The sequence below is a fragment of the Oncorhynchus nerka genome, linkage group LG14, assembly GCF_034236695.1.
Source record: "Oncorhynchus nerka isolate Pitt River linkage group LG14, Oner_Uvic_2.0, whole genome shotgun sequence".
In the NCBI taxonomy this organism is placed as follows: domain Eukaryota; kingdom Metazoa; phylum Chordata; class Actinopteri; order Salmoniformes; family Salmonidae; genus Oncorhynchus; species Oncorhynchus nerka.
The window spans coordinates 82,872,181-82,898,406 of NC_088409.1; the positions used below are offsets into that span (position 1 = coordinate 82,872,181).

At 45.5% G+C, this 26,226-nt stretch overlaps 1 protein-coding gene and 1 pseudogene across 1 annotated transcript; both read left to right on the top strand.

Moving 5' to 3' along the window:
• On the top strand, positions 1 to 5,821 carry LOC115117377 (retinol-binding protein 2-like). The gene is made up of 4 exons (XM_029645848.2): positions 1 to 170; positions 4,125 to 4,303; positions 4,930 to 5,031; positions 5,618 to 5,821. The coding sequence occupies exons 1-4, from the start codon at positions 98 to 100 to the stop codon at positions 5,669 to 5,671; spliced, it is 408 nt and encodes a 135-aa protein (XP_029501708.1). The 5' UTR covers positions 1 to 97; the 3' UTR covers positions 5,672 to 5,821.
• On the top strand, positions 5,781 to 26,222 carry LOC115117379 (coatomer subunit beta'-like; annotated as a pseudogene).
• The last annotated feature ends 4 nt before the right edge of the window (positions 26,223 to 26,226 follow it).

Genomic DNA, 26,226 nt, shown 5'->3' on the forward strand with positions numbered 1-26,226 from the left:
ATTAGAATCTGCCTCTTGCATTGTGTTTGCGTGTGAGAAAAATCCCCATATACATATACAGGGCATATACAGTAGCACAAACCCAGCCAGTGCCAAGATGCCTGCAGACTTCAACGGACAATGGGTGATGGTCACCAACGAGAATTTTGAGGATGTCATGAAGGCCATTGGTAAGCTGTTCTTCTAATGTCTGTTGGAAAATAGCAGAGATACAGACATGCAGAGAGAGATGGTGGAGAGGGAAGAGATAAGAATAACAAATAATTAAAGAGCAACAGTAAATAACAATAGTGAGGCTGTATACAGGGGGTAGCAGTACAGAGTCAATGTGCTGGGACACCTGTGTCGAGGAAAAACACCAAAAGAAAGGTGCCCAGGGTCCCTGCTCATCTGCATGAACATGCCTTAGGCATGCTGCAGGGAGGCATGAGGACTGCAGATGTGGCCAGGGCAATAAATTGCAATGCCCGTACTGTGAGATGCCCAAGACAGCGCTACAGGGAGACAGGATGGACAGCTGATCATCCTCGCAGTAGCAGACCATGTGCACAGGATTGGTACATCCGAACATCACACCTGCGGGACAGGTACAGGATGGCAACAACAACTGCCAGAGTTACACCAGGAACGCAAAATCCCTCCATCAGTGCTCAGACTGTCTGCAATAGGCTGAGAGAGGCTGGACGGAGGGCTTGTAGGCCTGTTGTAAGGCAGGTCCTCACCAGACTTCACTGGCAACAATGTCACGTATGGGCACAAACCCACCGTCGCTGGACCAGACAGGACTGGCAAAACGTGCTCTTCACTGACGAGTTGCTGTTTTGTCTCACCAGGGGTGATGGTCGGAATCGCATTTATCATCGAAGGAATGAGCATTACACCGAGACCTGTACTCTGGAGTGGGATCGATTTGAAGGTGGAGGGTCCGTCATGGTCTGGGCAGTGTGTCACAGTATCATCGGACTGAGCCTGTTGTCATTGCAGGCATTCTCAACGCTGTGCATTACAGGGAAGACATCCTCCTCCCTCATGTGGTACCCTTCCTGCAGGCTCATCCTGACATGACCCTCCAGCATGACATTGCCACCAGCCATACTGCTCGTTCTGTGCGTGATTTCCTGCAAGACAGGAATGTCAGTGTTCTGCCATGGCCAGCGAAGAGCCCGGATCTCAATCCTATTGAGCACATCTGGGACCTGTTGGATCGGAGGGTGAGGGCTAGGGACATTACCCCCAGAAATGTCCGGGAACTTGCAGGTGCCTTGGTGGAAGAGTTGGGAAACATCTCACAGAAAGAACTGGCAAATCTGGTGCAGTCCATGAGGAGGAGATGCACTGCAATACTTAATGCAGCTGGTGGCCACACCAGATACAGACTGTTACTTTAGATTTTATCCTCCCCCCTTTGTTCAGGGACATATTATTCCATTTCTGTTAGTCACATGTCTGTGTAACATGTTCAGTTTATGTCTCAGTTGTTGAATCATGTTCATTAAAATATTCACACATGTTAAGTTTGCTGAAAATGAACACAGTTGACAGTGAGAGGATGTTTCTTTTTTTGCAGAGTTTATGTACATGTAGGTAGAGGGGGGATAGTGTGGGTAGCCATTTCATTAGCTGTTGAGGAGTATTATGGCTTGGGGGTAGAAGCTGTTTAGAAGCCTCTTGGACCTAGACTTGGCACTCCGGTACCACTTGCCGTGCAGTAGCAGAGAGAACAGTCTATGACTAGGGTAGCTGGAGTCTTTGAAAATGTTTAGGGCCTTCTTCTGACACGCCTGGTATAGAGGTCCTGGATGGCAGAAAGCTTGGCCCTGGTGATGTACTGGTCCATACGCACTACCCTCTGTATTGCCTTGCGGTCGGAGGCCGAGCAGTTGCCATACCAGGCAGTGATGCAACCAGTCAGGATGCTCTCGATGGTGCAGCTGTAAAACCTTTTGAAGATCTGAGGACCCATGCCAAATCTATTCAATCTACTGAGGGGAAATATATTTTGTCGTACCCTCTTCACGACTGTCTTGGTGTGCTTGGACCATGTTAGTTTGTTAGCGATGTGGACGTCAAGGAACTTGTCTCTGACCTCCTCCCTATAGGCTGTCTCGTCGTTGTCGGTGTTCAGGCCTGCCACTGTTGTGTCATGGGCAAACTTAATGATGGTGTTGGAGTCGTGCCTGGACGTGCAGTCATGAGTGAACAGGGAGTACAGGATGGGACTGAGCACTCACCCCTGACGGGCCCCTGTGTTGAGGATCAGCGTGGCGGATGTGTTGTTACCTACACTTACCACCAGGGGGCGGGCGACCCGTCAGGAAATCCAGGATCCAGTTGCAGAGGGAGGTGTTTAGTCGCAGGGTATTTAGCTTAGTGGTGAGCTTTGAGGGTACTATGGCGGTGAACGCTGAGCTGTAGTCAATGAATAGTATTCTCTCATAGGTGTTCCTTTTATCCAGGGGTGAATGGGCAGTGTGGAGTGCAATAGAGATAGCTTCATCTGTGGATCTGTTGGGGCGGTATGCAAATTGGAGTGGGTCTAGGGTTTCTGGGAAAATGGTGTTGATGTGAGCCATGACCAGCCTTTCATAGCATTTCATGGCTACAGACGTGAGGGCTAAGGGTCGGTAGTCATTTAGGCAGGTTACCTTAGTGTTCTTGGGCACAGGGACTATGGTGGTCTGCTTGAAACATGTTGGTTTTACAGACTCAGACAGGGAGAGGTTGAAAATGTCAGTGAAGACACTTGCCAGTTGGTCAGCTCATGCTCGGAGTACACGTCCTGGTAATCCATCTGGCCTTGTGACTGTTGACCTGTTAAAAGGTCTTACTCACATCGGCTGCAGAGAAATTGATCACATAGTCATCTGGAACAGCTAATGCTCTCATGCCTTTTTCAGCGTTACTTGCCTCGAAGCAAGCATATAAGTTATTTAGCTCATCTGGTAGGCTCGTGTCACTGGGCAGCTCTTGGCTGTGCTTCCCAATGTAGTCTGTAATAGTTTGCAAGCCCTGCCACATCCGAGTGTCAGAGCCCGTGTAGTACGATTCGATCTTAGTCCTGTTTTGACGCTTTGCCTGTTTGATGGTTCGTTGGAGGGCATAGTGGGATTTTTTATAAGCTTCCAGGTTAGAGTCCCACTCCTTGAAAGCAGCAGCTCTCCCCATTAGGTCAGTGCGAATGTTGCCAGTAATCCATGGCTTCTGGTTGGGGTATGTACGTATTGTCACTGTGGGGACGACGTCATCGATGCACTTATTGATAAAGCCAGTGACTGATGTGGTGTACTCCTCAAAGCCATCGGAAGAATCCCGGAACATGTTCCAGTCTGTGAGAGCAAAACAGTCCTGTAGATTAGCATCTGCTTCATCTGACCACTTTTTTTATAGACCGAGGCACTGGTGTTTTTTTGCTTGTATGCAGGAATAATGGGATAGGATTATGGTCAGATTTGCCTTCTGGAGGGCGATGGAGAGCTTTGCACACGTCTCTGTGTGTGGAGTAAAGGTGCTCCAGAGTTTTTCCCCTCTGGGTGCACATTTAACATGATGATAAAAATTAGGTAAAAGTGATTTAAGTTTTCCTGCATTAAAGTCCCCGGCCACTAGGAGCGCTGCCTCTGGATGAATATTTTCCTGTTTGCCTATTGCGGTATACAGCTCATTGAGTGTGGTTTTAGTGCCAGCAACGGTCTGTGGTGGTATGTAGACAGCTACAAAAAATACAGATGAAAACTCTCTAGGTAGATTGTGGGGTCTATAGCTTATCATGATATACTCTACCTCAGGCGAGCAAAACCTCGAGAATTCCTTAGATATCATGCACTAGCTGTTGTTAACAAATATGCATAGACACCCCCCCCCCCCGTGTCTTACCAGAGGCTGCTGTTCTATCCTTTCGTTGGAGTGTAGAACCCGCCAGCTGTATATTATTAATGACGTCGTTCAGCCACGACTCGGTGAAACATAGGATATTTCCGTTTTTAATGTTCAGTGGGTAGGATATACGTGACAAATTACATCAATAAGGGATCATAACTATCACTTGGATTCACCTGGACAGTCTGTGTAATGGAATGAGCAGAACATCTTTAAATGTTGACGTTGTTTCACTGTGTTTCCTCCAGATATTGACTTTGCCACCCGTAAGATCGCCTGTCACCTGACCCAGACCAAGGTGATCGTCCAGAATGGAGACAAGTTTGAGACCAAAACTTTGAGCACCTTCAGGAACTACGAGGTCAACTTCACCGTTGGGGAGGAGTTTGAGGAGGTCACTAAGGGACTGGACAACAGGACAGTCCAGGTAGGACCACAACCACTCTGACCACGGTCAGAGAGACACTTTGTCACTGCACTCCGTTTCTCTCAGATTAGAATAAAAGAGACAGTCATAAGCACTGCTGTGAGTTGTTGACCCTGGCTTCATGGAAACATACACACATATCTTCATCCTGGACTAAGGGGTAGACGTAACATAGCAAACGAAAATCCTGGACACTCAAATTAGTATGATATGTTACATTTGGTATGGTATTTATTAATTTATGGATATCCTTCATCCATTTCCTATGATATGTTACAAATTGCATTTTGTGATATATTATGAATAACATTTATAGCACAAAGCCATTAGCTTGCCAGATGTTCAAGTTATATGCCCACTCAGCCACCCCGACCAACTACCCTCCTTTAGTTTTTGCCTTTAATAACCTTCTGTCTTATGCAACAATACCAAACGTAACATATACTTATTTGAGTGTCCCAAATGTTTATTATGCTACGTCTACTCTATGCTACCGACCTGATATTTTAGCTGTGGGGAATTTGGGCAAATGTGTGTCTACGGTAAGCTGACTGTGTGTGTGTGCGTGTGCGTGTGCGTGTGCGTGCGTGCGTGCGTGCGTGTGTGTGTGTGTGTGTGTTCTTCAGACACTGGTTACCTGGGATGGAGACAAGTTGGTGGCTGTGCAGAAGGGAGAGAAGGCCAACCGTGGCTGGAAGCAATGGATAGAAGGAGACCTGCTACACATGGTGACTGAGAGAAAGATGGAGGGGGGGGGTTAGAAAGAGAAAAGAGAGAAATGTCCTAGACTTCAACGTCACGATACAGAACATTACAGATTCTTCATACCTAAGACAACAGAAGCTCTATACCTCTCAAACTCAACTCTGGACCTCTAAGCCAGTTCCACTGCATCTTTTCATTGTTCCCCTCTAATTAGGGACTGAATTAGACCTGGGTCACCAGGTGTGTGCAATTAATTTTCAGGTAGAACAGAAAACCAGCAGGTTCCGAACATCGTAGTGTAAGAGTTGAGTAGCCCTGACATATAGACTGCATCTGAAATGGCACCCTATTCCCTATATCAGGGGTGTCAAACTCATTCCACTTAGGGCCAAGTGTCTGTGGGTGTGTGTTTTTTAATTCATATTAATTGTACAGGCCTGGTGTCCCAGGTCTAAATCAGTCCCTGATTAGAGGGGAACACTGACAAGATGCAGTGGAACTGACTTAGAGGTCCAGAGTTAAGTTTGACAGGTATAGAGCTTCTGAGTTTGAGGGGTATATGTTATTTGATTGTCTCATTGTCTTTCTGGTGGTCTCTTTTTCTTTCAGGAGATCCACGTTAAAGACAAAGTCTGCAAACAAGTATTCAAGAAGAAGCCCTGAAACATCTGACATAACCTTTTTTATTGTGAAATGACCTTCACGTGTTTCTGCCTACATAATTATGTAATGTACTTATGATGTGATTGTACATACATTTAATAAATACGCCATGCATCCCAAGCAGATGGGAGGCATTGACTTTGGTCAATACATGAAATGAATATTTATATGGGTGTATATTGACCAGAGGTAACAGTACTTGCAAATATAAACAAACAATATAAACTTTTAAAAACACAACATACTGTACCTTCTCAAATTAGCATGTCATTGTGAAAGAACTATGTGTAAATGAGCAAATCAATCCAAAATATTGTACAGTAGATGACCAGAACAAGACATATATGAATAGCGTACAGTATATGACGTTAATCAGTTGGGTTGTGAAGGCCTGCGACCTTATCTACTACTTCACAGGGACAGATCTACGTGATTATCAATGACAGAACACCAGGTCTACGAAACCTTTCAACATGCAACAGTGAGGAGGTGTGGACTTTGAATACAAGATTGGGAGATGATTCCTCACACCACCCAGTGTTTCTTATCAAGACCTGATTGATTTCAAAACCTCAACAGAGGGTGCAGTTAAATGATTTAAAGTAGAACACATCGACCATATAACATTCTAATTGTTACGACAAAAGTACTTCTTGCAACACCAACATGGTTTGATTTCTGCGTGGACTATACTGGGTAGACCAGAGTACTGTAGCCTAAGCCTAATACACATCTGCAATACCATTCAGTGTATTTACACACATTCGAAACGGAGATATAATTTCTACAAATAGGAATTTAGGGAATGTTTTATATGTTCAAAGGAATTATTATCTTTATTATTTATTCATCTATTCGTTTTTATTTATTTATATATATTTTGAAGGGGTGAGTGGGTAGCCTACATGCAATTTGCCTGTAGCAAGCGTCCATACATGTCTCTGTAACCTGCATATAGACTGCATAGTATAGTCAAGTCATGTTAGGTACAGCCTGTACAGTACTAGTTCTCCACCAGATCTTGCGAAGTGCAGCCAGGAAGCTCAATAGATTCCACGTTGCTAAGACTCTCCGCTCCAAACCAAATTACCAGCCCGACTCGTGTCTCAGGGTGGTCGGGCACTTTGACTAAACACTATCTGTAGTCGTGGAAACGTGGTAAGGAAATGAAAACATAGATTTAGAATGAAGTGCAACATAGATTTAGAGTAAAATGCTATATAAAGATCTGCCGCGGCTCAGGCCAGTAGTTTTAGGCATTTTTTTCTTCTTTGAGAGGTGCATTGCGTATTTTACGATTGCTACCCGATTGAAAACATAAATTTAGACCACATTCAATGAATAAACCTATGCCTGGCTAGTTGTGAATGATCGAGTATTTAAAAATATTGCAGAAACTCGAGAAATGGCAACAGTCTAACAATAATAGTATGGTATTCAAAAGAGTCATGAAGTCGCTGATCGATTGGTCATCTAACATAAGTTACAAAACATATGTTAGTACTTCAATCTGCAACTTTATATAACGATTTCAGATCAGAGCGAATCATTCATGCACATCAAAGTGGTGGAATGAGCGTCAGTAAACAGACACGCCCACTTATTAAACATCTCTGCACGCTGAACAGTTGTGGTTCGACTTTGTGTAACTTTGTATCTAAATCAAATCAAATTTTATTTGTCACATACACATGGTTAGCAGATGTTAATGCGAGTGTAGCGAAATGCTTGTGCTTCTAGTTCCGACAATGCAGTAATAACCAACAAGTAATCTAGCTAACAATTCCAAAAGTACTACCTTATACACACAAGTGTAAGGGGATAAAGAATATGTACATAAAGATATATGAATGAGTGATGGTACAGAGCAGCATAGGCAAGATACAGTAGATGGTATCGAGTACAGTATATACATATGAGATGAGTATGTAAACAAAGTGGCATAGTTAAAGTGGCTAGTGATACATGTATTACATAAAGATGCAGTAGATGATATAGAGTACAGTATATACGTATACATATGAGATTAATAATGTAGGGTATGTAAACATTATATTAGGTAGCATTAAAGTGGCTAGTGATATATTTTACATCATTTCCCATCAATTCCCATTATTAAAGTGGCTGGAGTTGAGTCAGTGTGTTGGCAGCAGCCACTCAATGTTAGTGGTGGCTGTTTAACAGTCTGATGGCCTTGAGATAGAAGCTGTTTTTCAGTCTCTCGGTCCCAGCTTTGATGCACCTGTACTGACCTCGCCTTCTGGATGATAGCGGGGTGAACAGGCAGTGGCTCGGGTGGTTGTTGTCCTTGATGATCTTTATGGCCTTCCTGTGATATCGTGTCCTGGAGGGCAGGTAGTTTGCCCCCGGTGATGCGTTGTGCAGACCTCACTACCCTCTGGAGAGCCTTACGGTTGTGGGCGGAGCAGTTGCCGTACCAGGCGGTGATACAGCCCGACAGGATGCTCTCGATTGTGCATCTGTAGAAGTTTGTGAGTGCTTTTGGTGACAAGCCAAATTTCTTCATCCTCCTGAGGTTGAAGAGGCGCTGCTGTACCTTCTTCACGATGCTGTCTGTGTGGGTGGACCAATTCAGTTTGTCTGTGATGTGTACGCCGAGGAACTTACTACTTACTACTACTATCTACAGTAGGCCTACACGTGTATAGCTGTTAGAGGTTGGATCTACTTACAGTTTTATTTATATGCATAGTCAGACTAATTTGAATAGATGTAAAAATGTATCTATGTATATATGTTTAAAAAAAGACATTAAAAACGTAAGTGTTTCTGTCAAAGGTAAGTGTTTCTGTCAAAGGTAAGTGTTTCTGTCAAAGCATACTTGCCTCAAATCTGGTCTCTGTCAAAGCATACTTGTCTCAAATCTGGTCTCTGTCAAATCAGATGTTTTATTTCTTGTTCCCGTTCAACTGATCTCCATATAAATGGGAGTAAAGAGTAATCTGGTTAATATCGAAATAAGATACTGTGTCTAGTATTGTTTAAGTGAGGAGTCAGAGGTAGAATATGACTTAATACATTGGGTTCTCTCTCTCTCTCTCTCTCTCTCTCTCTCTCTGTCTCTCTCTCTCTCTCATACTTTTTTTTGTGAACATGGGTGTGTGTTTGTTTGTGTCCAGATGACATGCTTGTCAAGCTGTGGGACTGAGACAGGAAGTGGTTGTGTAGTCAGGTGTTCGAGGGCCACACCCACTATGTCATGCAGATCATCATTAACCCTAAAGACAACAACCAGTTATCCAGTGCCTCCCTGGACAGGACCATTAAGGTACACACACACACACACTCATCTTTGTAAGTCGCTCTGGATAAGAGCGTCTGCTAAATGACTTAAATGTAAAATGTAAATGTGCTTGTAGCACTACAGTTGTTGGTTTGATTATTGTTATGTTGAAGTGGTTATAGATGTGTAATGTATGTGTCGTGAATTCTATACATTTGTTGTAAATCTCTACCACTGCATTTCAGTAATGCACTGACGTATTATTTGGCCCTTGGCTGTTGCAGGTGTGGCAGCTGGGTTCTTCCACCCCTAACTTCACTCTGGAGGGCCATGAGAAAGGAGTCAACTGTATCGACCATTACACTGGAGGGGACAAGCCCTACCTTGTATCAGGAGCTGACGACCGCCTGGTCACGATCTGGGACTACCAGGTACACCGTTTATATACTCCTGAGTGGCGCAGCGGTCTAAGGCACTGCATCTCAGTCCAAGAGGTGTCACTACAGTCCCTTGTTCGAATCCAGGCTGTATCTCATCCGGCCATGTTTGGGAGTCCCATAGGGTAGCGCACAATTGGCCCAGCGTTGTCTGGGTTTGGCCAGGGTAGGCCGTCATTGTAAATAAGAATTTGTTCTTAACTGATTTGCCTTGTTAAATAAAGGTAAAAAAAACAACATATATATATATATATATATATATATATATATAATATAAATTCAGACACTCAAACACAGAATGAAACACATATGCATATGCACACCACACACACTTTTCAGATCAGAATATACACACAAACACCACTTGTGTTACACGTCTGTACTAGTGGCCATATATAGTGAGTTGACTGATTCTACTGTAGTCCTCTCCTCTACTTCCAGAATAAGACATGTGTGCAGACTCTAGAGGGCCATACCCAGAATGTGTCCTGTGTCAGCTTTCACCCTGAGCTGCCAATCATCCTCACTGGCTCCGAGGACGGTGGGTAGTGTAGTGTTTACCTTATCCCTTTAGAATGGAATAACAAAGAGGATGTTATAATATAGTAATACCATTTTACAGTTGTAACATTGTACCGTGGTAATAACCTGGTGTTTTCTTGTCATGTTGACTGGATCATTTATCTATGTTTGACCACCCTCTCACATGTAACTCTCTTTTCCTTCTCTCATCCCTTCTTCGTCTCCTTATGGACATACAGGCACCGTGAGAGTCTGGCATTCCAGCACGCACCGCCTGGAGAACACACTGAACTATGGGATGGAGCGTGTGTGGTGTGTGTGTGGCCAGCGAAGCGCCAATAGTGTGGCGCTGGGATATGATGAAGGCAGCATCATCATCAAGGTACCAACTTAAGGAAATGAACTAAACTACACATCTACTGTAGAACAGTTTGGTGTCAGTGATCAGATTATTAGTATTGTTGCAATCATATAGAATGTTTGCATTGTTTTTTATAAAGGACCAGTTTGATTCTGTAGTCCTACATATCACCCATGTACAGTGAATTTGGAAAGTATTCAGACCCCTTGGTTACAGCTCAAGGATGATCCATGGGAGAGGCTTAGATACAGGATGGAGAGAGGGTGTCCCTGTCCCTGGCCGTCAAAGACATGGGCAGCTGTGAGATCTACCCCCAGACCATCCAGCACAACCCCAATGGCAGGTTGTGTTACCATGTTTGTGTGCATGTATGTACTAGTTGCTCATCAAATATAAAAAAGTGTATATATATATATTATCCAAAGCTACTGTAAGCTACTTATATGTGCATGCATTTTTATTTAAGGATGGCCCCGGGAATCAAACCCACAATCCTGGTGTTGAAAGCATCATGCTGTACCAACTGAGCCTTACAGGACCATTAATGTACAGTAAATGTGTGTGTGTCAGTGGAGGCTGCTGAGGGGAGGACGGCTCATAATAAAGGCTGAAATGAAGTCAATGGAATGGTTTACAAGTGCTTGATACCATTCCATTGACTCCTTTTCAGCCATTACTATGAGCCGTCCTCCCCTCAGCAGCCTCCACTGGTGTGTAATCAGACACTAACAAGTGTGTGTGTGTGTGTGCTGCAGGTTTGTGGTGGTGTGTGAGGAACAAGAGCTTCGGTTCAGCACAGGAGTTTGTCTGGGGCCACGACTCCTCAGAATAAATCAAGTCAACCGCACCTAGACCACTCATACAAGTCCTCTATAGACCATCCACGGTCTAGTCTGGTCAGGCTGACTTAACCACTTTTGTTTCTAAGATACTCGGGAGAGCACCAGCATGGTCAAAATATTCAAAAACTTCAAGCAGAAGAAGTCTTTTAAACCAGAATCTGGGGCAGAAGGTGAGACAAACATATCACAGCGACCCAACCCTCCTGTAACCCCTTACCACAGTGACCCAACCCCCCTCTAACTCCGTCCCAACAGCGACCCAACCATCCTCTAACCTCCTCCCCACAGCGACCCAACCCTCCTGTAAGCTCCTCCCCATAGCAACCCAACCCTCCTGTAATTTCCTCCCCACAGCAACCCAACCCTTCTCTAACCTCCTCCCCACAGAGACGAACCCTCCCGTAATCTCCTCCCCACAGCCTCCCAAACTTCCTCTAACCCCCTCCCTACAGCGACCGAACCCTCCTGTAATCTCCTCCCCACAGCGATCCAACCCTCCTCTAACCCCCTCCCCACAGACATCCAACCCTCTAAACTCTTCCCCACAGCGACTCAAATCTCCACTAACCTTCTCCCCACACTTACCAAAGCCTCCTGTAACATCTTCCCCACAGCGACCCGACCCTTCTGTGACCTCTGCTCTACTGTGACCCAACCCTCCTGTTACTTCCTCCCCACAGAGTTCCAACCCACTTCTAACCTTCTTCCCACAGCGATCCATCCCTCCTTTAATCTCCTCCCCACAGCGACCCAACCATCTTCGTACCTCCTCCCATAGCAACCAATCCCTCCTCTAACCTCCTCCCCACAGACATCCAACCCTCCTCTAACCTCCTCCCCACAGACATCCAACCCTCCTCTAACCCCCTCTCTACAGCGACCGAACCCTCCTGTAATCTCTTCCCCAAAGTGACCCAACCCTCTTGTAATTTTCTCCCCACAGTGACTCAACCCTCCTCTAACCTCCACCACACAGCAACCCAACCCTCCCTTAACCTCCCCACAGTGACCAAACCCTCCTTGGACCTCCTCCACACAGCGATCCAACCCTCCTCTAACCTCCTCCCCACAGCAACCCAACCCTTCTCTACCTCCTCCCCACAGAGACGAACCCTCCCGTAATCTCCTCCCCACAGCCTCCCAAACCTCCTCTAACCCCCTCCCTACAGCGACCGAACCCTCCTGTAACCTCCTCCCCACAGCGACCCAACCCCCCTCGTACCTACTCCCATAGCAACCAATCCCTCCTCTAACCTCCTCCCTACAAAGATCCAATCCTCCTCTAACCCCCTCCACACAGCAACCCAACCCTCATTTAACCTCCTCCCCACAGCGACCCAACCCCCTCGTACCTACTCCCATAGCAACCAATCCCTCCTCTAACCTCCTCCCCACAGACATCCAACCCTCCTCCAACCCTCTCTCTACAGCGACCGACCCTCCTGTAATCTCCTCCCCACAGCGACCAAACCCTCCTGTAACCTACCCCCACCCACCTGTAGCCTCCTCCCCACCGCGACCCAACCCTCCTGTAATCTCCGCCCCACAGTGACCCAACCCTCCTGTAATCTCCGTCCCACTGTGACCCAACCCTCCTGTAACCTCCGCCCCACTGTGACCCAACCCTCCTGTAACCTCCGCCCCACAGTGACCCAACCCTCCTGTGACTTCCGCCCCACAGAGTTCCAACCCACTTCTAATCTCCTCTCCACAGCGATCCAACCCTCCTGTAACCTCCCCCCACAGCGAACCAACCCTCATGTAACCTCCCCACAGCGACCAAACCCTCATGTAACCTCCACCACACAGCGACCCAACCCTCCTGTAACCTCCACCACAGCGACCCAACCCTCCTGTAACCTCCCCCCACAGCGACCCAACCCTCATGTAACCTCCACCACACAGACATCCAGTCTTTCTGTAACCTCTCCACAGCAACCCAACCCTCCTGTTACCTTCTCCCCTAAACTATCCAACCCTCCTGTTACCTTCTCCCCTAAGCTATCCAACCCTCCTGTTACCTTCTCCCCTAAGCTATCCAACCCTCCTGTTACCTTCTCCCCAAAGCTATCCAACCCTCCTGTTACCTTCTCCCCAAAGCTATCCAACCCTCCTGTTACCTTCTCCCCTAAGCTATCCAACCCTCCTGTTACCTTCTCCCCTAAGCTATCCAACCCTCCTGTTACCTTCTCCCCTAAGCTATCCAACCCTCCTGTTACCTTCTCCCCTAAGCTATCCAACCCTCCTGTTACCTTCTCCCCTAAGCTATCCAACTCTCCTGTTACCTTCTCCCCTAAGCTATCCAACCCTCTTGTTACCTTCTCCCCTAGGCTATCCAACCCTCCTGTTACCTTCTCCCCTAAGCTATCCAACCCTCCTGTTACCTTCTCCCCTAAGCTATCCAACCCTCCTGTTACCTTCTCCCCTAAGCTATCCAACTCTCCTGTTACCTTCTCCCCTAAGCTATCCAACCCTCCTGTTACCTTCTCCCCTAAGCTATCCAACTCTCCTGTTACCTTCTCCCCTAAGCTATCCAACCCTCCTGTTACCTTCTCCCCTAAGCTATCCAACCCTCCTGTTACCTCCTCTTCTTCTCTTTCCTCAGGGAGCTGGTGTGTATTGCCACGATGGAGTCTTTCTTTATGCTGCGCTACCTGGCTGAGAAAGTGTTAACAGCACAGGAGACCAAGGAGGGAGTCACAGAGGACGGGATAGAGGACTCCTTTGAGGTGAGACTACACTACAGCTAGATATTTGATTCTGGACAGGAGGATTTCATTCGTTTTTCTGCTATAACATTTCTCTATTTCTCTCCCAACACCCTGCCCCTCTCTCTCTAGGTGCTGTGTGAGATTCAGGAGGTGGTAAAGACTGGTCTGTGGGTGGGAGACTGTTTCATCTACACCAGCTCTGTCCTCAAACTCAACTACTACGTAGGAGGAGAGATCGTCACCATCGCCCACCTGGACAGGTAAGACTATACCTACCTGCTAGGACTGCTACATTGACCTTTTCACCTCAAACTACCTGTTATGCAAGTGTTTCAATATGTCAAATATCTCTCAACTCTTATAGTGCCCTAGGGCCAAGAACATGAAGGAGTCATGCCTTACAAAATGTAATGTCAGAATGTCACTGTGTGTCTAGACATGGTTTCTTTTCATTCTAGCTATGTGCTCACCTTCTTAATACTGGTGTTGTATTAACTCCCCTGTCTGTGTGTCCTATACAACTATATACTGTACCTGTCGGTCAAAAATTCTGGTGTTGTATTGACTCCCTGTCTGTCTGCTATAGAACCATGCACTGCATCTGTCAGTATAAAATACTGGTGTTGTATTGACTCCCTGTCTGTCTGCTATAGAACCATGCACTGCATCTGTCAGTATAAAATATTGGTGTTGTATTGACTCCCTGTCTGTCTGCTATAGAACCATGCACTGCATCTGTCAGTATAAAATATTGGTGTTGTATTGACTCCCTGTCTGTCTGATACAGAACTTTGTACCTGTCGGTCTAAAATACTGGTGTTGTATTGACTCCCTGTCTGTCTGATACAGAACTTTGTACCTGTCAGTCTAAAATACTGGTGTTATATTGACTCCCTGTCTGTCTGCAATAGAACTATGTACCTGTTAGTCTAAAATACGGTTGTTGTATTGACTCCCTGTCTGTCTGATACAGAACTATGTACCTGTCTGTCTAAAATACGGTTGTTGTATTGACTCCCTGTCTGTCTGCTGTAGAACTTTGTACCTGTCAGTCTAAAATACTGGTGTTTTATTGACTCCCTGTCTGTCTGATACAGAACTATGTACCTGTCGGTCTAAAAGGCTGGTGTTGTATTGACTCCCTGTCTGTCTGCTATAGAACTATGTACCTGTCTGTCTAAAATACTGGTGTTGTATTGACTCCCTGTCTGTCTGATAAAGAACTATGTACCTGTCTGTCTAAAAGGCTGGTGTTGTATTGACTCCCTGTCTGTCTGATACAGAACTATGTACCTGTTGGGCTACATCCCTAAGGGTGACCGTCTGTATCTGGGTGATAAGGTGCTGAACATCGTCACTTACTCTCTGTTGGTGTCGGTGCTGGAGTACCAGACAGCTGTAATGAGGAGGGACTTTGGGATGGCCGACAGGGTCCTACCCACCATCCCTAAAGAGATGAGGACCAGGGTCGCCAAACTTCCTAGAGAAACAGGTGAGACTTGGAAAGAGGGTGTATTTTTACATTGGTATTTGTCTTAACGCACACCATTTCTGTGTTTCCTTGCTTGTGTATGTGTGTGTTGTACAGTGGGGCAAAAAGTATTTAGTCATCCACCAATTGTGCATGTTATCCCACTTAAAAAGATGAGAGGCCTGTAATTTTCATCATAGGTACACTTCAACTATGACAGACGAAATGAGAAAAAAAATCCAGAAAATCATTTTTAATGAATTTATTTTCAAATTATGGTGGAAAATAAGTATTTGGTCACCTACAAACAAGCAAGATTTCTGTCTCTCACAAACCTGTAACTTCTTCTTTAAGAGGCTCCTCTGTCCTCCACTCGTTACCTGTATTAATGGCACCTGTTTGAACTTGTTATCAGTATAAAAGACACCTGTCCACAACATCAAACAGTCACACTCCAAACTCCACTATGGCCAAGACCAAAGAGCTGTCAAAGGACACCAAATTACAGGCCTCTCTCATATTTTTAAGTGGGAGAACTTGCACAATTGGTGGCTGACTAAATACTTTTTTGCCCCACTCTATATATATATGTGTGTGTGTGTAACCCTTTCTCCTCTCTCTATCTCTCGCTGCAGGATTTCAGGCGGCAGGCCCTGGCTGTGTCAACAGACTCAGAACACAGGTTTGAGTTGGCTCTGCATCTAGGAGAACTGAAGATCGCCTACCAGCTGGCTGTGGAGGCCGAGGTGAGACACCACTTAAAGGGAAAGGCTGGGGAAAATGTTGACAAACTGGGAATTATAGTCTTGGAATGCAAGGGAAGTATTGATGAATGTAGGTCCAACTGCAGGTATCTGGAGACATAAAGTACTGTGGAAAGTTTTAGGCAGATGTGGAAAAAAGGCTAAAATAGACATGTTAATAGATTATATTTATCAATTAACTAAATGCAAAGTGAGTGAACTGAAGAAAAATCAAATCCATATTTGGTGTGACCACCGTTTGCCTTCAAAACAGCATACATTCTTGTAGGTACACTTGCACAAAGTCAGGGATTTGTAGGTATATAGTCAGGTGTATGATTAAACAATTATACCAAACAGGTGCTAATTATCATCAATTCAATATGTAGGTTGAAACAATCATTAACTGAAACAGAATCAGCTGTGTAGGGGTTATAAAACTGGGTGAGGAACAGCCAAACTCAGCTAACAAGGTGAGGTTGCTGAAGACAGTTTACTGTCAAAAGTCATACACCTTGGCAAGACTGAGCACAGCATCAAGACACAAGGTAGTTATCCTCTTGGCGCACCGAAACCCTTTAGCGGGATCATTTTTGTCAACATCCACTGAATTGCAGAGCGACAAATTCAAATTAAATTACTAAAAATATTTTATTTTCATAATCACAAATGCAATATACCAAAATACAGCTTAGCTTGTTGTTAATCCACCTGGTGTGTCATGTTTCAAAAATGCTTTACAGCGAAAGCAAACCAAGCGTTTGTGAGGACAGCGCTCAGCAGACAAAACATTAAACAGCGAGCAGCAAAGTAGATTGGTCACGAAAGTCAGAAAACCAATTAAATTAATCGCTTACCTTTGCTGATCTTCGGATGTTTGTACTCACGAGACTCCCAGTTACACAATAAATGTTTGTTTTGTTCGATAAAGATTATTTTTATATCCAAAAACCTCCATTTGGTTGGCGGGTTTTGTTGAGTAATCCACAGGCTCATGCAGGTCATGACGGGCAGACAAAAATTCCAAATAGTATCCGTAAAGTTCTATGTCTAAAGACTGTTCACACCTTGTGGAAGCCATAGGGAAGTGAATCTGGTTGATATCCCTTTAAATGGAGGGTAGGCAAACAAAGGAACAGAGAGGTTTCAGAATAACAGCACTTCCTGGTTGGATTTTCCTCAGGTTTTCACCTGCAATATCAGTTCTGTTATACTCAGCCAATATTTTGACCGTTTTGGAAACTTTCTATCCTAATCTGCCAATTATATGCATATTCTAGCTTCTGGGCCTGAGAAATAGGTAGTTTCATTTGGGTACATTTTTCATCCAAACATCAAAATACCGCCCCCTAGTCTCAAGAGGTTATACTGCATAAGCAACGTCTCTCCCAGGCAGAAATTTCAAGGCAGACAGGGGTATCCAGATGTGCTGTCCAAGCTCTTTTGAAGAAGCACAAAGAAACGGGCAACATTGAGGACCATAGACGCAGTGGTCGGCCAAGGAAACTTACTGCATCAGATGAAAGACACATCGTGTTTACTTCCCTTTGCAATAGGGAGATGTCCAGCGGTGTCCATCAGCTTAGAATTGGCAGAAAACAGTGGGACCCTGGTACACCCATCTACTGTCCGGAGAAGTCTGGTCAGAAGTGGCCATCATGGAAGTCTTGCGGCCAAAAAAGCCTTACCTCCGACGTGGAAACAAGGCCAAGTGACTCAACTATGCACGAAAACACAGGAACTGGGGTGCAGAAAAATGGCAGCAGGTGCTCTGAACTGATGAGTCAAAGTGTGAAATATTTGGCCGCAGCAGAAGGCAGTTTGTACGCCGAAGGGCTGGAGAGCGGTACACGAATGAGTGTGTGCAGGCAACGGTAAGCTTGGTGGAGGTTCTTTCCAAGTTTGGGGCTGCATTCCTGCAAATGGGGTTGGGGATTTGGTCAGAATTAATGGTCTCCTCAATGCTGAGATGTACAGGCAGATACTTATCCATCATGCAATACCATCAGGGAGGCATCTGATTGGCCCCCAAATTTATTCTGCTGCATGACAATGACCCCAAACATACAGCGAAAGTTATTAAGAACCATCTTCAGCGTAAAGAAGAACAAGGAGTCCTGGAAGTGATGGTATGGCCCCCACAGAGCCCTGATCTCAACATCATCGAATCTGTCTGGGATTACATGAAGAGAGAGAAGCACCTGAGGCTGCCTAACTCCACAGAGGAAATGTGGTTAGTTCTCCAAGATGTTTGGGCCAACCTACCTGCCGAGTTCCTTCAAACTGTGCAAGTGAACCTAGATGAATTGATGTTGTTTTGAAGGCAAAGGGTGGTCACACCAAATATTGATTTGATGTAGATTTTTCTTTAAACTCACTTTGCATTATGTTAATTGATAAATGTATATTTTTGAAAGCATTCTTACTTTACAGCATTTTGTCACACCTGCCTTGAAACTTATGCACGGTACTATTTGGGGACATACACTACCGTTTAAAGCCAGTTTGCTCTGTTCTGTGAAGGGAGTAGTACACAGCGTTGTACGAGATCTTCAGTTTCTCACATTAAATAGCCTTCATTTCTCAGAACAAGAATAGACTGCCAAGTTTCAGAAGAAAGTGCTTTGTTTCTGGACATTTTGATCCTGTAATCGAACCCACAGATGCTGATGCTCCAGATACTCAACTAGTCTAAAGAAGGACAGTTTTATTGCTTCTTTAATCAGGACAACAGTTTTCAACTGTGCTAACATAATTGCAAAAGGGTTTTCTAATGATCAATTAGCCTTTAAAATGTTAAACTTGGATTACCTAACACATTGTGCCATTGGAACACAGGAGTGATGGTTGCTGATAATGGGCCTCTGTACGCCTATGTAACAGGTGTGAAAAGGCTAGCTAGTTAGCAGGGTGCGCGCTAATAGTGTTTCAATTGGTGACGTCACATTCTCTGAGACCTTAGTTAGTAGTTGTTTCCCTTGCTCTGCAAGGGCTGCGGCTTTTGTGGAACAATGGGTAACGATGCTTCAAGGGTGACTGTTGTTGATGTGTGCAGAGGGTCCCTGGTTCGAGCCCAGGTAGGGGCGAGGAGAGGGATGGAAACAATACTGTTACATTGATGCTGTTGACCCGGATCACTGGTTGCTGAGGAGGTCATAGGGGGATGAGTGTAACCGGTGTGAAATGGCTAGCTAGTTAGCGGTGTGCACGCTAATAGTGTTTCAATTGGTGACGTCACTCGTTCTGAAACCTTGAAGTAGTTGTTTCCCTTGCTGGGCAAGTGCCGTGGCTTTTGTGGAGCGATAGGTAACGATGAGTCGAGGGTGACTGTTGTTGATGTGTGCAGAGGGTCCCTAGTTTGAGCCCAGGTAGGGACGAGGAGAGGGACGAAAGCTACACTGTTACACCTATGTAGATATTCCATAAACAATCTGCCGTTTTCAGCTACAATAGTAATTTACAACATTAACATTGTCAACACTGTATTTCTGATCAATCTGATGTAATTTTAATGGACAAAAAATGTCTAATTTAAAAAACAAGGACGTTTATAAGTGACCCCAAACTTTTGATCGGTAGTGTATATTATAAGATGAAATGAGAATAACTAGTGAAGGATATCTTATATTTAACTAATCAAAAGTGAATATGACTTCTATTCTGTTTGTGATTAATGTCTTTCCAACATGGCATACCTGTTCTCTCTCTGTTTCCCCCTCCCTTTATCCCTCTCTCTCCACATCTCCTCTTCTCCTCTCTCGCTGGCATGGTGGCCCTCCAGTCGGAGCAGAAGTGGAAGCAGTTGGCAGAGCTGGCCACCACTAAGTGCCAGTTTGTCCTGGCCCAGGAGTGTCTGCACCATGCCCAGGACCATGGGGGGCTGCTGCTGCTGGCCACAGCCTCGGGCAACGCCAGCATGGTGGGCAAGCTGACAGAGGGGGCAGAGAGAGATGGCAAGACCAACGTGGCTTTCCTCACCTATTTCCTCCAGGCGAAGTAAGTGTGTTTAGGGAGAGAAGGATGCGGGGGGTGGATGGTACAGAGGGAGGTGAGGAGGAGTGAGCAGAGTGTTTAGGGAGAGAAGGATGCGGGGGGTGGATGGTACAGAGGGAGGTGAGGAGGAGTGAGCAGAGTGTTTAGGGAGAGAAGGATGCGGGGGTGGATGGTACAGAGGGAGGTGGATGGTACAGAGGAGGAGTGAGCAGAGTGTTTAGGGGGAGAGAAGGATGCGGGGGTGGATGGTACAGAGGGAGGTGAGGAGGAGTGAGCAGAGTGTTTAGGGAGAGAAGGATGCGGGGGGTGGATGGTACAGAGGGAGGTGAGGAGGAGTGAGCAGAGTGTTTAGGGAGAGAAGGATGCGGGGGTGGATGGTACAGAGGGAGGTGAGGAGGAGTGTTTAGGAGAGAAGGAGCAGAGTGTTTAGGGAGAGAAGGATGCGGGGGTGGATGGTACAGAGGGAGGTGAGGAGGAGTGAGCAGAGTGTTTAGGGAGAGAAGGATGCGGGGGTGGATGGTACAGAGGGAGGTGAGGAGGAAGCAGAGTGTTTAGGGAGAGAAGGATGCGGGGGTGGATGGTACAGAGGGAGGTGAGGAGGAGTGAGCAGAGTGTTTAGGGAGAGAAGGATGCGGGGGGTGGATGGTACAGAGGGAGGTGAGGAGGAGTGAGCAGAGTGTTTAGGGAGAGAAGGATGCGGGGGGTGGATGGTACAGAGGGAGGTGAGGAGGAGTGAGCAGAGTGTTTAGGGAGAGAAGGATGCGGGGGTGGATTACAGAGGGAGGTGAGGAGAAGCAGAGTGTTTAGGGAGAGAAGGCAGGGGGTGGATGGTACAGAGGGAGGTGAGGAGGAGGGCAGAGTGTTTAGGGAGGAAGGATGCGGGGGTGGATGGTAGCAGAGTGTTTAGGGAGAGAAGGATGCGGGGGGTGGATGGTACAGAGGAGGGAGGAGGGAGTGAGCAGAGTGTTTAGGGAGAGAAGGATGCGGGGGTGGATGGCAGCAGAGTGTTTAGGGAGAGAAGGATGCGGGGGGTGGATGGTACAGAGGGAGGTGAGGAGGAGTGAGCAGTGTTTAGGTTTAACTTTTATATGTACGTCATCTGTCAATAAATTGTTATTGTTTAATCATTGCTAATTCTTTATTGGATCTAGGTGCCCTTTATATGTTCATGATCTAGAACTGTATGTATACATTTTCATTGGTTTCATCATTAATAATTGGGCAGCGGTCTAAGGCACTGCATCTCAGTGCTAGAGGCGTTACTAAAGACCCCGGTTCGATTTCAGGCTGTATCATAGCTGGCCGTGATGGGGAGTCCCATAGGGCGGTGCTCAATTGGCCCAGCGTCGTTCGGGTTTAGCTGGGGTAGGCCGTAATTGTAAAAAATAATTTGTTCTTAACTGACTTGCCTAGTTAAATAAAGGTATGTTCTGTTTATTTCTTCCAAACTGGACAGTTGTCTGGAGCGCCTCATTAAAACCAACCGGCTGCTAGAGGCTGCATTCCTGGCCAGAACATACCTGCCCAGCCATGTGTCTAGGTACAGCACTGGCCGGTTGACCTTTATAATCATGAATCTTGCCCTGGAGGCAGAACTGAGCAACCACAGCTAGCCCATCTAGTGGAAAAGTCTAAATTGGCATTGTGCGTGTCTGCGTGTCCTGACCTCTCTCTGTGTTTCCAGAGTGGTGAAGCTGTGGAAGGAGAGCCTGGGGAAACCAGAAGGAAGCTGATGCGTTGGCCAAACCTACAGACTACAGCAACCTGTTCCCCGGCCTACAGGAGGCCTTCCTGGCCGAAGACTACCCACGTCAGGTTGAGGCCCGCCGCAGAGTACCCTCTCATCACCGTGAGTAGATGCACACACATCTTGGGCACATTGTGCCAAAACGTTTGCAAATGTTTTCGGTCATTTTTTTCTGTTTCATACAAATTTAACACGACCCTGATTGAACATGTTCTTTCCATCGTTCATAAACACAACACTTACATTGTTGGTCCCATCTTTCATGAGCTGAAATAAAAGATCCCAGAAATGTTCCATACCCACAAAAGACTCATTTCCCTCAAATGTTGTGCACAAATTTGTTTACATCCCTGTTAGTGAGCATTTCTCCTTTGACAAGATAATCCATCCACCTGACAGGTGTGGCATATCAAGAAGCTGATTAAACAGCATGATCATTACACGGGGTCACCTTGTGATGGGGATAATAAAAGGCCACTTTAAAATGTGCAGTTTTATCACACATCACAATACCACAGATGTCTCTGGTTTTGAGGGAGGGTACAATTGGCATGCTGACTAGGAATGTCCACCAGAGCTGTTGCTAGATAATTGAATATTCATTTATCTACCATTAGCTGCTTTCAACGTCGTTATAGCGGTTATAGAGGATTTGATGATGCCAATGTTGTGATCAGAGTGCCCCATGGTGGGGGTGGGGTTGTGGTATGGGCAGGCATAAGCTACGGACAACGAACAATGGCAATTTGAATGCACGCATATCAAGATCCTGAGGCCCATTGTCGTGCCAGTCATCTGCCGCCATCACCTCATGTTTCAGCAATGATAATGCACGGCCCCATGTCGTAAGGATCTGTACACAATTCCTGGAAGCTGAAAAATGTCCCAGTTCTTGCATGGCTTGCATACTCACCAGACATGTCACCCATTGAGCATTTTTGGGATGCTCCGGATTGACGTGTACGACAATGTTTTCCAGTTCCTGCCAATATCCAGTAACTTCGCACAGCCATTGAAGAGGAGTGGGACAACATTCCACAGGTCACAATCAACAGACCTGATCAACTCTATGAGAAGGACATGTGTCGCACTGGAAGGTGGTCACACCAGATACTGACTGGTTTTCTGATCCAATCCCCTATGTTTTTTAAGGTATCTGTGACCGACTGTATTCCCAGTCATGTGAACTCCATAGATTAGGGTCTAATGAATTTATTTCAGTTGACTGATTTCCTTTTATATGAACTGGAACTCAGTAAAATCTTTGAATTGTTGGTTAGACATTTTTGTTCAGAATAGTTATGTTACTATAGTGTATTAGCAATACCTAGTGGTTCACTACAGATACAGTGCCTTGCGAAAGTATTCGGCCCCCTTGAACTAAAGATATAAAACTGTATTTTTTGTGAAGAATCAACAACAAGTGGGACACAATCATGAAGTGGAACGACATTTATTGGATATTTCAAACTTTCTTAACAAATCAAAAACTGAAAAATTGGGCGTGCAAAATTATTCAGCCCCCTTAAGTTAATACTTTGTAGCGCCACCTTTTGCTGCGATTACAGCTGTAAGTCGCTTGGGGTATGTCTCTATCAGTTTTGCACATCGAGAGACTGACATTTTTTCCCATTCCTCCTTGCAAAACAGCTCGAGCTCAGTGAGGTTGGATGGAGAGCATTTGTGAACAGCAGTTTTCAGTTCTTTCCACAGATTCTCGATTGGATTCAGGTCTGGACTTTCAGGTCTTGGCCATTCTAACACCTGGATATGTTTATTTTTGAACCATTCCATTGTAGATTTTGCTTTATGTTTTGGATCATTGTCTTGTTGGAAGACAAATCTCCGTCCCCGTCTCAGGTCTTTTGCAGACTCCATCAGGTTTTCTTCCAGAATGGTCCTGTATTTGGCTCCATCCATCTTCCCATCAATTTTAACCATCTTCCCTGTCCCTGCTGAAGAAAAGCAGGCCCGAACCATGATGCTGCCACCACCATGTTTGACAGTGGGGATGGTGTGTTCAGGGTGATGCACTGTGTTGCTTTTACGCCAAACATAACGTTTTGCATTGTTGCCAAAAAGTTCAATTTTGGTTTCATCTGACCAGAGCACCTTCTTCCACATGTTTGGTGTGTCTCCCAGGTGGCTTGTGGCAAACTTTAAACGACACTTTTTATGGATATCTTTAAGAAATGGCTTTCTTCTTGCCACTCTTCCATAAAGGCCAGATTTGTGCAATATACGACTGATTGTTGTCCTATGGACAGAGTCTCCCACCTCAGCTGTAGATCTCTGCAGTTCATCCAGAGTGATCATGGGCCTCTTGGCTGCATCTCTGATCAGTCTTCTCCTTGTATGAGCTAAAAGTTTAGAGGGACGGCCAGGTCTTGGTAGATTTGCAGTGGTGTGATACTCCTTCCATTTCAATATTATCGCTTGCACAGTGCTCCTTGGGATGTTTAAAGCTTGGGAAATCTTTTTGTATCCAAATCCGGCTTTAAACTTCTTCACAACAGTATCTCGGACCTGCCTGGTGTGTTCCTTGTTCTTCATGATGCTCTATGCGCTTTTAATGGACCTCTGAGACTATCACAGTGCAGGTGCATTTATACGGAGACTTGATTACACACAGGTGGATTGTATTTATCATCATTAGTCATTTAGGTCAACATTGGATCATTCAGAGATCCTCACTGAACTTCTGAGAGAGTTTGCTGCACTGAAAGTAAAGGGGCTGAATAATTTTGCACGCCCAATTTTTCAGTTTTTGATTTGTTAAAAAAGTTTGAAATATCCAATAAATGTCGTTCCACTTCATGATTGTGTCCCACTTGTTGTTGATTCTTCACAAAAAATACAGTTTTATATCTTTGTTTGAAGCCTGAAATGTGGCAAAAGGTCGCAAAGTTCAGGTCAATGATTTGATAGTCAAGGCAATACTTTAGTTACCTTAACTATTTCATACCTCTGCCATTGTTTTCTAGTCAAATAATATTATAATAATGCGTATTATAATATTATAAGCCTTGTTCCCTGTACCTGTAGTAGTACTATTGTAATACTGTGCTGTTCTGTCTCTCCACTCTGCAGCCCAATGAGGATAGGAATATCCTGGAGGAATCTGCAGGCTATGTGCCAAAAGGAGTGTCAGCTGAACCAGAAGTAAAGTCTGAAATCTCACACCTACTGTAATACTGGACATGACCATAGCTGTTGTGTTTAGTGCTACTTACATAACCCCTAGTTTAGACACAACCATTCATTGTGATTTGTCAACTTATTATTCTCAATTAAAATATGCTATTATCACTGTTCTATGTGCAGGAGGTTGCTGGGAGCATGGATGAAACCCCTGTATTGTCAGCATTGGTAGAAACCCTCCTAATGGCAGAAGTAGTAGACACCCCTGTAATGGCAGCAGTGGTGGAGGCTGCTGCTCCAGTAGTGGAAGAGTCCATTGTTATGGAAGAGGTAGAGCCTGTTGCGGCTGCAGTGGAGGAGTTTATTCCAGCAGTAGAAGAATCTATCCCAGTGACATTAGTGGAACCAACTATGACTACAGTGGAAGAATCCATTGAGTTGGCAGAGGAGGGACACATTATTGTTGAAGTGGAAGCTCCCAAGCCAGATGAGGTAACAGCAGTGGAAGATACCATCACGAAGATAAAGGTTCCCGTCACCATAGAAAATTACTTATTGGGAGATGTAATCACAGAAACACACAGCTTGGCGCAAAAGGTACCACAGTCCACCCCAGAGGAAGAAGTCATAACAACACCAGAGGAGGCTGTTGAGGAAGAACCTGCAGCAATAAAGCACAGAGCAACAGATGAAGCACCTGTTACCGAGTCAGTCACAGAACCCATTGTAACAGAAGCACCAGTTCCCGAGGCAGCGCCAGTGCCTATAGCAACAGAACCAGAACCTGTTACCATAGAAGCGGTGGTGGAAGTAAAAGCACCCATTGCCGCAGCAGTACTAGAAGCCATAGCAACAGAACCCACGGTTACAGAGGAAGTAACAAAACCCATAGTAACTGAACAAGCACCTGTTACCATTGAAGTGGTAACAGAAGCACTCAATACTGAGGCAGTAGCAGAACCCATAGCAGCAGCTGAAGAAGCCCCAGTCTTTGTAGAAGAGAATGAACCTGCCCCAGCCATAGACCCAACCCCAGTCCTAGCCCCAGCCTTAAACCCTACCCCTGTCCTACACCCAGTCACAGACCTGTCCCCAGCACCACTCATAGACCTACCCCCAGCACCACTCATAGACCTACCCCCAGCACCACTCATAGACCTAGCCCCAGCACCACTCATAGACTTATTCCCAGCACCACTCATAGACCTACCCCCAGCACCACTCATAGACCTAGACCTACCCCCAGCACCACTCATAGACCTAGACCTAGCCCCAGCACCACTCATAGACTTATCCCCAGCACCACTCATAGACCTAGCCCCAGCACCACTCATAGACATAGA